At 45.2% G+C, this 14,649-nt stretch overlaps 1 protein-coding gene across 2 annotated transcripts in view; it reads left to right on the forward strand.

Moving 5' to 3' along the window:
• sv2ca (synaptic vesicle glycoprotein 2Ca) overlaps nucleotides 1-14,649 on the forward strand; it is a 176,496-nt gene that overhangs the window by 72,630 nt on the left and 89,217 nt on the right. For both annotated transcript variants that reach the window (XM_056286647.1, XM_056286655.1), the window contains exon 3: nucleotides 7,291-7,442. In XM_056286647.1, coding sequence (XP_056142622.1) covers nucleotides 7,291-7,442 — 152 coding nt within the window. The remainder of the gene's footprint in view (nucleotides 1-7,290; nucleotides 7,443-14,649) is intronic.

A 14,649-nucleotide genomic window follows, 5' to 3' on the forward strand; every position in this document is an offset into this window, starting at 1 on the left:
AGCTTGGTTGGGTGTCCCTACAGACACAATTGGCCATGTCTGTGGGTGGGAAGCCGGATGTGGGTATGTGTCCTGGTTGCTGCACTAATGTCTCCTCTGGTCGGTCAGGGCGCCAGTTTGGGAGTGAAGGGGAACTGGGGGGAATAGCGTGATCCTCCCATGCGCTACGTTCCCCTGGTGAAACTCCTCACTATCGGGTGAAAAGAAGCGGCTGGTGACTCCAGATGTATCAGAGGAGACATGTGGTAGTCTGCAGCACTCCTTGGATTGGCAGAGGGGGTGGAGCAGTGACCGGGACGGCTCGGAAGAGTGGGGTAATTGGCCAAGTACAGTTAGGGAGAAAACGGGGGAAACAATCAAAAAAAAAAATCAACCATCAGTGGATTTGAGAATTATTAGCAGACCATTATTCCACCTTTCATCACATCACATTTTCCAAGGCTGAAAAGCTTTTAGCAATTGATCCCATTTTATGAAGCCATGCCATTTCACATTGCCAAAATAGAGACAACATTTAGTCAAAATTTGTATCTGTAAAGTAGGGATGCACTGAAATGAAAATTCTTGGCCGAAACCGAAAACCAAAAATGAGGAAACCAAGGCCGAAAACCGAAACACCGAAAGAAATGATTATGTCAATTATTACCATTGTATTTATGGCTATGACTGTGTACTAACCTCACTAAAATCAAGGCATTGCAATTCGAAGAATAAATCCATTACAAAAGTATGAAAATATTTATTTAGCACTGACATTACAACAATGCACAATATAAATTAAAATGCAAAACAAAATGTTTAACTTGACCCCACTCATGTATACATTAAATAATAATTTACAGGCCTATAGCTGACTGGCCTGCTGAAAGATTGTAAAAGTAAATATGTTCTCTCATAAAAACACAAAATGCATTTAAGTCAAGTGCCTTTTAAATTTTTCTCTGTATGACTACTACAACAAAGTGCATTCAGAACAAGTGCAACTGCTGAAAGATATAACAATATTTTCTCTGTAGGCCTACAACATAACAGTGTATCACAACAAAGATTGCCATAGCCTGTAGGCATTTAACAACAACAAATGCACCAAGAATTGTGGATATGCAAAGTGGAAAACAAATATTTTAACAATAGACACACGCCCATTCTAGTTCTTGAGGTAAAGTGGCAGGTTTTTCTTGATGAAGAGTAGCTTCTCTGCTTTATCACAGTGAAGTCTGTTCCTCTTCTCATCGAGAACATGAGCTGCAGCACTGAACAGTCTCTCGCTGTCAGTGCTTGTGCACGGAGCAGACAAGTACTTGCGTGCCATCTTTGCCAGATCAGGAGAGCGGCCATGGTTATTTCTTCAGTAGGCAAGAGGGTTATCACTTCTGGAGATGGGGACTTCAGACAGATAACCATCCAACTGTTGAGCAGTTGAGCTTGTTGTCTGCCTGATATTTGAGAAAGATAAAGGGCCAGTGCATAAACATTTTTATCAAATAAAATAAAAACTGTCTAGCAGAAAAATAAAATCATCTGATAGTCACATATAGTAAGTCAGAACAGAATAGCCTACCTATTATTTGGGGCACTCTCTTGCAGGATCTCATTGAACATATCAGACAAGGAAGGGGCATGCCCCTCATCTGGTGCAGAGAGACGAGTCCTTTTTTCTGCGCTCTGCTCTCCTGCTGCGCTCTGTTCTCCTCCCGCGCTGTGCGCTGGTCCGTCTCCAAGCGGGTTGTCCGCATCCATCGCGGCCCAGATCATTTCACGTGCATGCTGCTTTAATCCCACATCCAAGTAATGATCCTTATAACGCGGATCAAGTACAGTCGCGATGAAGTGCAGAGGATCCGAATAGATCTCAGTGAAACGTGTGTTGACAGACTCTAAGAGGGTGCTTTTCATTGTTTTCACTCCGTGGTCCGTCTCAACCTCTTTGCTTAGAAGACGCTTTAGTGCCGCAATTAACGGATTAACGCCTGCTACAGATACATCAGCGGAGCTGATCTCTTTAGTCAACTGCTCAAAGGGGGCAAGAAGAGAGAGAATGTCCTCCATTAAGACCCACTGGTGTGAAGTGAATGTCGCGGGGAGCTCTTGATCTGCGCTGTATGCAGCCAAGACTTGCTTTTGCGCAAAGAGGCTTTCCAGCATGTAAAAAGTGCTGTTCCAGCGTGTACTCACGTCTTGTTGAAACCGCTTTATTGGTGTTCCAAACTGATCTTGCATAGACTGTAAGCGGGAATAGGCCAGCTGAGAATGTTTAAAGTGGCCAACAATTCTTCTGCCTATAGCCAATATGTCTTTTACGCTGCGCTGAGACAACACTCCCTCATTCACAGCCAGATGTAGTGTGTGGGCCATGCACCGTATTCCTTTCAGCTGGCTGTCTTCTATCGCTTTTGCCATATTTCTTGCATTGTCACTGACTATGGCATGCACTTTAGATCGGTCGATATGCCAGGTGTCGAACATATTGGCGAATGCAGCAGAAATGGCTGCTGCTGTATGTGACCCTCTAAACTCTTGTGAATGGAGCAGAATCTTTTGCAGCTTGAAATCTGTATCGATCCACTGTGCGGTTAGACTGAGCATACTGGTGAGGCTGACGTCTGAGCTCCATATGTCGGTCGTGAAACTGATAGCTGTAATATCTGATGCTATAAGCTCATGGACATGAGTTGCAACAACATTAAACAGCTCAGGTAAACACACGTCTGTGAAATGCCGTCTGCTTGGCATGGCATAACGGGGCTCAATGTGATCAATCAGCCTACGAAATCCAACATCTTCTACAACAGAGAACGGCTGATCATCTGAGGCAATAAACTCCATAATTTTTTGTGTTATGCCCTTTGCCTTAGCACCATCACTGGCAAACTTTCTTGCCTTTTCAAATAAGTCCACTACAGATGGAGTGGGCGTGCTCGGATTGACTTTTCTTTTCTGCGCCGCATTCTTCTCATATTCAGAATGGCAATCGGGATGTTTGGATTTCAGGTGATAAATTAAACCCGACGTGGGGAAACTCTTTGCAGACACATCCCGTCTTGAAATTTCAGCATTGCATGTTTTGCAAATCGCTATCCGTGGGTCTTTCTCCGAGATATTGAAATACGTCCACACCGCAGACATGTTGGCTCTTATCCAGATAAACCATGTGCTGGCTGCACTTTTTGCTTGCGTCATCACAATTCTGTTTCGGCCGTGTTGTTTCGGTGATTTAGGTCTTTCGGCCGAAAACCGAAAATGCACTTTTGGGCCATTTTTGGCCGAACATTTTCGGTGGCCGAATTTTCGGTGCATCCCTACTGTAAATATTCCTCTCCGGCCCACCGAAGATAACCTCCCCTTCTTCTTTAATACAAAGCCATATGAAATGTGATTTTGCCAGATTTGACACTATACATATAAGCATGTAGGCTATAAATAAATGTTATTGCTGTTTTAGACGATGGTCTGTGGATGTGGTCGAGGCCAAGAATCAATAAATCTAACATCGTTTTGTCTTGAATGTATTTATGAAATATTGAAAAATGACTTTACATCTTCTCTCTATGTGTGGATGAGCTGTCATAAGCTTGTTTGATATCCAGTGATAACAAGTGTCACCACAAAAAAGGCCAAGGCCTGCAGCGTCTTACATGAATTCTTTCTGAATCAAATGAGTCAGACGATCGGTTTCATATGCAAATTGCCATGACAATCTAGTTAATGGTCACAGTAATTTGCATATGAAACCGATCGTTAGTTTGGGTGGCTATGCCACTGTATTGTTTATAAGGGTTGGGATACCTGCAGTCACTGTGTTGTTTGTAAGGGTGGGGACACCTGCAGTCACTGTATTGTTTATAAGGGTGGGGACACCTGCAGTCACTGTATTGTTTATAAGGGTGGGGAGACCTGCAGCCACTGTATTGTTTATAAGGGTGGGGAGACCTGCAGCCACTGTATTGGTTATAAGGGTGGGGAGACCTGCAGCCACTGTGTTGTTTATAAGGGTGGGGACACCTGCAGTCACTGTATTGTTTATAAAGGTGGGGACACCTGCAGTCACTGTATTGTTTATAAGGGTGAGGACACCTGCAGTCACTGTATTGTTTATAAGGGTGGGGACACCTGCAGTCACTGTATTGTTTATAAGGGTGAGGACACCTGCAGTCACTGTATTGTTTATAAGGGTGAGGACACCTGCAGTCACTGTATTGTTTATAAGGGTGGGGACACCTGCAGTCACTGTATTGTTTATAAGGGTTGGGACACCTGCAGTCACTGTATTGTTTATAAGGGTGGGGACACCTGCAGTCACTGTATTGTTTATAAGGGTGGGGAAACCTGCAGCCACTGTATTGTTTATAAGGGTGGGGAGACCTGTAGCCACTGTATTGGTTATAAGGGTGGGGAGACCTGCAGCCACTGTGTTGTTTATAAGGGTGGGGACACCTGCAGTCACTGTATTGTTTATAAAGGTGGGGACACCTGCAGTCACTGTGTTGTTTATAAGGGTGGGGACACCTGCAGTCACTGTATTGTTTATAAGGGTGGGGAGACCTGAAGCCACTGTATTGTTTATAAGGGTGGGGACACCTGCAGTCACTGTGATGTTTATAAGGGTGGGGAGACCTGCAGCCACTGTATTGTTTATAAGGGTGGGGACACCTGCAGTCACTGTATTGTTTATAAGGGTGGGGAGACCTGCAGCCACTGTATTGTTTATAAGGGTGGGGAGACCTGCAGCCACTGTATTGGTTATAAGGGTGGGGAGACCTGCAGCCACTGTGTTGTTTATAAGGCTGGGGGTACCTGCAGCCACTGTATTGTTTATAAGGGTGGGGAGACCTGCAGTCACTGTATTGTTTATAAGGGTGGGGAGACCTGCAGCCACTGTATTGCTTATAAGCGTGGGGAGACCTGCAGTCACTGTATTGTTTATAAGGGTGAGGACACCTGCAGTCACTGTATTGTTTATAAGGGTGGGGACACCTGCAGTCACTGTATTGTTTATAAGGGTTGGGACACCTGCAGTCACTGTATTGTTTATAAGGGTGGGGACACCTGCAGTCACTGTATTGTTTATAAGGGTGGGGACACCTGCAGTCACTGTATTGTTTATAAGGGTGGGGAGACCTGCAGCCACTGTATTGTTTATAAGGGTGGGGACACCTGCAGTCACTGTATTGTTTATAAGGGTGGGGAGACCTGCAGCCACTGTATTGTTTATAAGGGTGGGGACACCTGCAGCCACTGTATTGGTTATAAGGGTGGGGAGACCTGCAGCCACTGTGTTGTTTATAAGGCTGGGGGTACCTGCAGCCACTGTATTGTTTATAAGGGTGGGGAGACCTGCAGTCACTGTATTGTTTATAAGGGTGGGGAGACCTGCAGCCACTGTATTGCTTATAAGCGTGGGGAAACCTGCAGTCACTGTATTGTTTATAAGGGTGGGGTACCTGCAGCCACTGTATTGTTTATAAGGGTGGGGAGACCTGCAGCCACTGTATTGTTTATAAGGGTGGGGAGACCTGCAGCCACTGTATTGGTTATAAGGGTGGGGACACCTGCAGCCACTGTGTTGTTTATAAGGCTGGGGGTACCTGCAGTCACTGTATTGTTTATAAGGGTGGGGACACCTGCAGTCACTGTATTGCTTATAAGCATGGGGAGACCTGCAGTCACTGTATTGTTTATAAGGGTGGGGACACCTGCAGTCACTGTGTTGTTTATAAGGGTGGGGACACCTGCAGTCAGGTGAGATTGAAGAGGTCACATAGATGATGATGAAACATTTCTCTCAGTAAACGTTGTGTCTAGATGAACTGATTCACCTTTCTGTGAAGGGACTGAAGACTTTGACCCGTATGTTTCTGGGGTCTCCGAGAAACTCAGGAGAATTTTCAACAAACACCGCATCCCGGTATACTTCAAACCCAGCAACACACTCCGACAAAGACTGGTTCATCCCAAAGACCATGTACCACACACCCGGAAAAGCAATCTGGTGTATGCCGTACAAGGCAATGAGGATTGCACTGACCTATACATATGATAAACCAAACAACCACTACACAAACGGATGGCCCGACACAGAAGACCAAACTCCTCGGGACAAGACTCAGCAGTCTATCTACACCTAAAGGAGAAGACACACTCCTTCGAGGACAGCAACATACACATTTTGGACAGAAAAGATAGATGGTTTGAAAGAGGGGTGAAGGAAGCCATCTATGCGAAACTGGAAAAACCATCCCTCAACAGAGGAGGATGTCTGCGACACCACCTATCTCCCACTTACAATGCCATCCTTTCATCTCTACCCAGGAGACTCAAGAAGCCTAGCCTCCAAGAACAACAGTCGGTCACTAACGGCTCCAACGACTCTCATGACCACTGAACAATGAAGTCGAAATCAACACCCCCAATGACCGTCGCGGCTAAACAAATGCAAATCAATAGCTCCGATGGCGACGGGCGCGCTGGACATCGGAACACAGGAGAGCCACGCATATCAACAGCTCCGATAACGACGGGTGCGGCCATAACATCGGTACACAAAAGAGCCACGCATATCTATGGCTCTGTTAGTGACGGTCGTTGGTAAACATCTGATCACAAAGAGCCACACATATCAATAGCTCTGACAACGACTCCTAGAGGATAAATACTGAGTCTCATCACCAGCCCGTCAGACTAGCTTGGTCTAGTCAGAAAGGCACGAACTGAGGAAGCCTCTTGGATGAGAGGCGAAACGTCTTCACGGATATATACCAAGTCCAGTTGCACTTGATTCAACTCCTTTGGATAACCATGACCTGGATGAATGAGAACATTCACAGACAGTGACCTTGTGATTACTAGATGACCTCTACCTCCTGAGTCATGCTGCCCCTAAATTTTGACATATGACATATGAATTCATTTTATCACAATGAAAACAAGAAACTGTTTAAATGAAGGCTATCTTCATAAGAAACATCTGATTAAACATTAAAAAAGACTATCCTGTCTTACACAATATCTCAATCAACAGCATCATAACTGAGAAATTCAAATATATTTTAACTCATTCATTTCGGTGGCAATTAAGCATCTCTGTCACATATATACTGCTTTGTAGCCCCAATTCAATAAAAATGGCTGCCTGCCAGCAAGAACACAAAAGTCGACAGACTTGAGCTGTGACCATGGCAAAGGGTACAAAATCCAAAGATGTGACCAGTGAGTGTTCATCAAGGCCAGTTTCTTTTCTGGCTCTTTTTGTCCCTGTCCCACTGAGCATCCTGTTCTGTCTGTGTCTTGCAGGATAGGGGGCGCTGTGCCCATTGTCTTCTCCTTCTTTGCAGAGGTGCTGTCCAGAGAGAAGAGAGGAGAACATCTCAGCTGGCTTTGCATGTTCTGGATGATTGGAGAGATCTATGCATCTGCTATGGCCTGGGCGATCATACCACACTATGGTGAGTAGACCAGTCACCACTTTGGTGAACAGTAAGAATCTGAATCACAATATTTTGTTTGCCAAGGAAAGTTTGCATAAACAAGAGTTTTCTTGGTGGGTTCCTTACCTAGACCATCTTAAACCTAAAGCAAATTTTAAGGTGGTACATATAAATTATTAGTAACAGCAAAAAAGGAAATGAGGGAATATGGGTCTCTTGCTAATTGAATGCATGCTGACTCTGATCTACATGCATGGAAGGCTGCAGTATTTATATAGAAAGAAGTACACAAGGGCAAAAGTTATTACCTAAATTTGAAAGTAGAAGGAAACAAAAATCAGACGATATATACATTTGAGCAATTGACCTTTCGCAAAGTACCGCCCCAGAACGGTGCTTGTCCAATCCTACCTTAGCAACGGTCCGTCAAGCTTTCAAACACTCAATAAAATACTGAAACGGTGTGCCTATGGGATCTGCAAATCAGATACTAGATATCTGAAAAGTTTGGAGGGTGTGTAATTTTCTTTCCCTTCCCGAAACCCAGAACGCAAGAAGCGCAATGTCTGCAATAGATTTTGCAGTATAGCAGACCCCGTGGCCAGCTTAATCCATCCAAAATCAACAAAAATACCTGTCTGCTCCAAGCTAAGCTTGCTACAAGCTATTATTGATAACTAATGCAGCTAACGTATTATTACTGTTACTTTTACCTACACAATGCGCTGATTTCTTCCTTCATGTTTTGGTGTTTTCCGGCTACTTCCTGGATAGTTCTGAAATGCTTGACGGGCAGTAACTAAGGGGGGCGGGACTTTGCGAAAGGTCAATTGAAATCTCTACTACTACTACTACTACTACTACTACTACTGCTACTTTCAGCTGCTGCCGTTAGGGGTCGCCACAGTGGATCATCCGTTTATATCTCTTCTTGTCCTCTGCATCTTTCTCTGTCATGTCAGCCACCTGCATGTCCTCCCTCACCACATCCATAAGCCTCTTTGGCCTTCCTCTTTTCCTCTTCCCTGGCAGCTCCATATTCAGCATCCTTCCCAGCATCTGTCCTCCACACATGTTCAAACCATCTCAATCTTGCCAATCTTGCTTTGTCTCCAAACTCTCCAACTGAAATATATAACAGAAATATGTACTGATGGTATATAGTAGTAAAGGCACTTCTCCTGGATTGCCACCTTGCTGTGGTGGAGAAGCTTGCATGCACCAATGATCCCAAGAGCTATGCTGTCCGGAGCTTGGCTCCTGATAGTGTCACCCAGGGTGGATTTGTCAAGGGGGAGGTTCCAGACAATGCGTGATCCAACAAAGACCTCAACGACGGAACTGGTGGAAGTTGTCTCCTGGTCACAACGGCATGGATGAAGGCTGCAACAGAGGGTGGTCCCCAATCATCTTGGTTCTCCATGTCATTAGATTCTGACCACCCCCTGCAAAGGACCGTGTGGCAGCTGCAGGAGCATCAGCCTCTCCACGTAAAAAGCTGTCATGCATAGGCATCCTCCCATTATGTGGCTCCAGGATCGGCCTCTACACCCACCTGAAGACCCAGAGGGACCCAGAGAGAGGACAGTCATACTCGATCTCGAGTGACCGCCGATGATGAGTAAAGGCAGCACAGTACTGCCTGTACTGCTGACATCTACAGAATGGTCTCTTGTCAAGCCACAACACATTTAAGATTTTTTTTTACCTCACATAGTTTTGGTAATCCACTCACCTTTTTATTTTTTGGGTATTGGTGATTTTGAGAGGGACACAGAAGAGACAAAGTTGTACAGAGTTCGATTTTAAGTCATGAACCACACGGCCAACTTTCAGAAGCAGCCGCACACTGTGTGATATTTGTCTCCTTGATAAAATACAATAAGGGAAATAATATCAATAATGGGTTGTAACTACAGGGGTGAAACCACGAGTGGAACAGTACGAGAAACTTTAGTGTCCAGCTTTCACATTACACTGCGTGCAGTATAACCATGACAGCTCTCATTTGGCTGTGGGTGGAGGTGCCAGTTGGGCTGGGAAACCATACAGCTTCTCACACACACACACGCACACACACACACACGCACACACACGTGCACACACACACATGCACACACACACACGCACACGCACATACACATAAAGAATATTTAAAGGGAAGGGTGAGGGCAGGCCTGTGGAAGACAGCTGTGATTTATGGGGATGCTGTGTTAGACATCAGTTGCACTCCTCACTAAATAAATGAGGGGAGTAAGTTTGGAGGGTGACTGTGGCCTACGTCTCGTCTTTGTTACATCCTGACTTCTTCCTTGCTCTCCTACCTGCTGTCCTTTCTTTCACCGTCCCCAGCCTCTTCCTGTTTTCTGCTCATCCCATCTCTCTGTCTTTCTCTATCTCTCTCTCTCTGTCTCTCTCTCTGTCCTCCATTTATTACCCCTCTCTCTGTCTCCCTCTCTCAGTGTTCTTCTTGATCAAGCATAATTAGGTTTTTCTCCTTGCTCTAATAGGACAACGCTACAGCTAGTGGTGATTTATGGCTGAACTATGCTTTAGCCAGCCTGTGGTATCAGGGTGTGTGTGTGTGTGTGTGGGGGGGGGGGGTTAAGTGGCATGGAGGATGTTTTACCGTGCTGCAGCTTCATACAGGCCTTCTGGAGAAATTGAAGGTAGTGACATCTGACGCTGTGGGAGGTCACTCTCCCTGCCTCCCTCTCTCTCTCTCTCTCTCTCTCTGTCCCTCCCTACGACACCCTTCTATCAGTCTGTCCTCCAAGCTTGGGGAACGGTCTTACGCACCAACAGAGACTACTCTCAGCTCTATGGCAGTGTAGGGGAGGAACCACTGTTCCACAACCCACTGATACACTGCAGGATGCTCAGCTCCGTAAGTGTACAGAGATCCCTCATAAAAGCTGGACTTACGAAGTTAGTGTGTTTCTGATCGGGAGGACAGTGGAAGACGGCTGGCATTTTGAGCCAAGAGACTGGCTTTAAATCTCTTCGTTTGATGGAGAGGTTGTTGGAGGAAGTGATCAGTGCACTTCCTGGCTTCTTCAGGGAGGCACTAGGAGCGGGGTGTTGAGAGGATCAGCCAGCTATGCAATCTGTTTTTCCATCTTTGTCAATCCGTGCAGCAGTGGAGTAGCAGGAGGAAGTGAAGGGGGCCATTCTATCTTTCAAAACACCAGAACTACATGACTTCTTAAGTACATCACAGAAGGCCTTCTATGCAGTCACTATAAAGGTTCTCAACAGAACATCACTAGCCGGCATACAGGAGGCGAGGTGGTTGAGTGTGTTGGCACCAGGCTAATCCCCCAGGGGCAGATGGAGGTCCCTGTACAAACCTCCCATAGAGAAACACACGGCAGATCTACAGTGGAGGGTGGTACACGGGGCTGTGGCTATGAACAGACATGTGGCACACATTGATCCTCAGGCAGGGAGCCACTGCTCTTTCTGTAATGATGAGGAAACTCTACAGCACTTATGGCTCAGATGTCCCTTGAGCCCTCTTTTCTCTGTACTGCAGCAGTGGCTGGGAGGTTTAGGAGAGGTTCTCGAAGACAGCCTGTTTGTCTTTGGTCCGAGGTACACGGCAGCACAGTGCAGATGTGTCACCTTGGTCAATTTTTTGATAGGTTAGGCAAAAATGAGCATTTGGCTTAGTAGAAGGAAGAAAATGAAAGGCACAGGGTCCACAGATGCTACACTCATGTTCAGGGGTCTAGTGGCTGCTCAGCTGAAAATTGAGTTCATGTTTTTCAAACTTAGTTCAAACTTGGAAGGATTTATTTCTATTTGGGGACATGGAGATGGTGCTGTGCACTGTAGAAAACCAAGTGCTTCTTAATTTCTGAAAAAATAGGGGAAGATCTGTATCCTTTTGTTTTTACTGTGTATGGCAATTGTTGTGTTTTTCACTATGTATATATGAGTATTTGTTAATGTTGTAATCTTGATGTGAACGAAGAATTGGATCGTTAAAGGCTTGGTTAAAGGTCAAAGGTCTCTCTCCCCCTTTCTCTCTCTTTCTCTCTCTCTCTCTCTCTCAATATTCAATATTTGCTTTATTGGCATGACATACGTTTTTCTACATATTGCCAAAGCATCTCTCTCACTCTCTCTCTCTCTCTCTCTCTCTCTCTCTCTCTCTCTCTCTCTCTCTCTCTCTCTCTCTCTCTCTCTCTCTCTCTCTCTCTCTCTCTTTCTCACTCTCTCTCTCTCCCTCTCTCTCCCCTTCTCTCCTGCTTTCTCTCTCTCTTGTGGAAGGGCTGTCCTGACACTGCTACCAAAAAAGGGAGATCTTGGCCTACTGAAAAACTGGAGACCAGTTTCATTGTTATGTACTGACTATAAGATAATTGCAAAATGTCTTTCAAATAGACTCAAACAGTGTATGGATACGGTTGTACATTAAAGCCAGACGTACTGTGTTCCTGACCGTACAATTAAGGATAATCGTTTTTTGATACGGGACATTATTGCCATATCTAAGCTCCAGGAGCTGGACGTTGGCCTGCTTTCCTTAGATCAAGAGAAGGCTTTTGACAGGATTGATCATTGCTATCTGTTTAAAACACCTGAAGGTTTTGGTTTTGGGGATACCTTTATTAATTGGATCAAGTTGTTGTATTCCGTAGCCAGTGTTCTGTTGAAGGTAGGAGGTGGACTCAGCCGACCTGTCTCTATTCAGAGAGGTATAAGACAGGGTTGTCCCTTATCTGGAATGCTGTACTCCCTGGCCATTGAACCGCTTTTATTTCAGCTCAGGCAGGGGCTCCCAGGACTAACCTTTTCAGGGAACATCACCACTGCAGTTAGCTTATCAGTATACGCTGACGATGTCACAGTTTTCATAACAACTCAAAACGATCTACAAGTTCTCAAGCAGAAATTGGCCTTATATGAACAAGCTTCTTCTGCAAAAGTCAGTTGGTCAAAATCTGAGGTTCTGTTGCTGGGGGAGTGGAGCAATAAAGAGTAGCCGACATTACCAGCGGGGCTGCAGTGGACTACAGAAGGGATAAAATGCCTAGGTGTCTTTCTGGGCAGTGACCTCTTTCTGAGCAAAAACTGGGAGGGTTTAATTGAAAAGGTCAGTGCCCGATTGTCTAGATGGACTTGGATCCAGCCTCAGTTGTCTCATAGGGGGAGAGTCTTGATTGTTAACAACTTGATTGCCTTGATGTTCTGGCACTGGTTTACAGTTGTAGACATGCTCATACGGGAAGTACAGAAGATGCTGGTGAACTTCTTCTGGGGAGGCTTTCACTGGACCAAGTCTGCTGTAATGTTCGTACCAGTGCTGGAAGGAGGCCAGGGCCTTATTGACCTCCGCAGTCATATCATGGTTTTCCCCCTTCAAACTGTTCAGCACCTTTTATACTATGACCAGTGACTTTGGAGTGAAACAGCATCTGTGTTGCTTTGGAGGGTTATGAACCTGAACTACTGACAAGCACTTGTTCCTTCTGGACCTAGCTGGCATGGAGTTCATTACGACACCCTTCTATCAATCTGTCCTCCGTGCTTGGGGAACGGTCTTACGCACCAACAGAGACTACTCCCAGCTCTATGGCAGCTCAATGGAGAGTGATGTGATCTCCAAAGGCCCCAACCTCACCCATATGGCTTATGTAGTCATTCCAATTACCACCATCTACAAAGCAAGATAATGATGCACCATCAACAGCAAAAGGATTTGCAACCAAATCGGATACAATCTCTTCTGTTAGAGTTGCAGGTGACCAAAAGATTCCCAGGTCTGCTAACTGGTCAGCCATAGCTGCAAACTGGCAGTTCCCATCTGGGAGAGGATCAAGCTTCACTGTCATTTCAGAAGAAATTAATGACTGGACATGCTCTGTGTGGGTATTGGCAAAGAGAAAGGTTTTTCTTGTAGGTATGTTCAACTGATGAAAAGTTTTCCTTCTGCTTTTTCCTAATCACGTGTGATACTGGTGATGTCAGCCACTGAAAACCATCTCTACTTGGAGCCATTTTGTGTTTGATATTGTACCTTGTACTTGGACAACCTTAAATTTCTTTTGACAATGGTGCGTACTTCTTGGTGACACTATGCTTGGTGTCCTTTACTTTTACTAAAATCTCTTCACCGACATGGCATATTGACACTGGTGTGGATCCTGAGGCTTTGAGGATTAGTCTATTCATGCATTCCTTGTTTGCTCGACGTGCTCTTTGCCTGATCATTGATCTTCTCCTGTCAAATGATTGTCGTTGTCTCTTGGGAGGTAAAGTGCTACTGACATTTCCTGGATGGATCTGTCTTTCCATCTCTGTAAGATCACAGTCCAGAGGTTGCATGACATTTTTACTCTTTCTGCCACAGTAGACCTCAAAAGGTGAAGCCCAGTGCAGTGTCTTCCTTGGGTCCTCATTCAGTACTTTGGCATAAGCTGGCAAATGGCTTACCCAGTTTACTCCGTCTCGCTGTAGGTTTAGTAGGTCATACAATATCTTTTTACGCAATGATTGATGCATGTGCTCTACATTTCCCTGACTCTGTGGATGATAAGGCGCACTTTGAATGATCTTCACTTTGAGGGACTGCATACGTTCCCTCACAGGACCATGGAACTCTTTACCTTGGTCATGTTGTATTATTTTAGGAGGGCCATGTTCACTGTAGATCGAAGACAAGTGTTTGGCTATTTCACTGCTACATTTCCATTTCAGTGGCTTAAGCCAGATATATCTACTGAAGACATCTTGCACTGTTAGGATATATCTATATGTGGCTTTGCCATACCATACTTTCCATTTATTCATATCCACAAGATCAATCTGGTGTCTCGTCTGTACGCTCTTAGCCCTGATTGGCTTCAGGATGGGCTTGTTCACAAATCTGGCCTGAAGGTGTTGGTATTGTCTGGATGTATCTAGAGCACCCCGAATCCTGTCCTCACTAATGCATGTATAGTGTTCCCTAAGCTGCACCGTGAGTTTTCTTGACCCAGAGCCTTTTGTTTCCTCTAAGCCTTTCATCACCAGTGTTGGGATAGTCTTTCTGAACAACAATCTTCCCATTAAAAAGGACAGTCTGGCCATCATCATTCAAGGAAAACTGGCCTCTGTTCCTCCAAAACCTGATTATAGCATTGCGTTGTACTCTTGTTCGCCTTGCAACCGGGACATTGAACTCGCCTTTCAACAGTTTGAGAATGACATCGTAGCTCTCCTCATCCATCGGTCAATG

Source organism: Lampris incognitus, chromosome 1 (assembly GCF_029633865.1).
Source record: "Lampris incognitus isolate fLamInc1 chromosome 1, fLamInc1.hap2, whole genome shotgun sequence".
Lineage (NCBI taxonomy): Eukaryota > Metazoa > Chordata > Actinopteri > Lampriformes > Lampridae > Lampris > Lampris incognitus.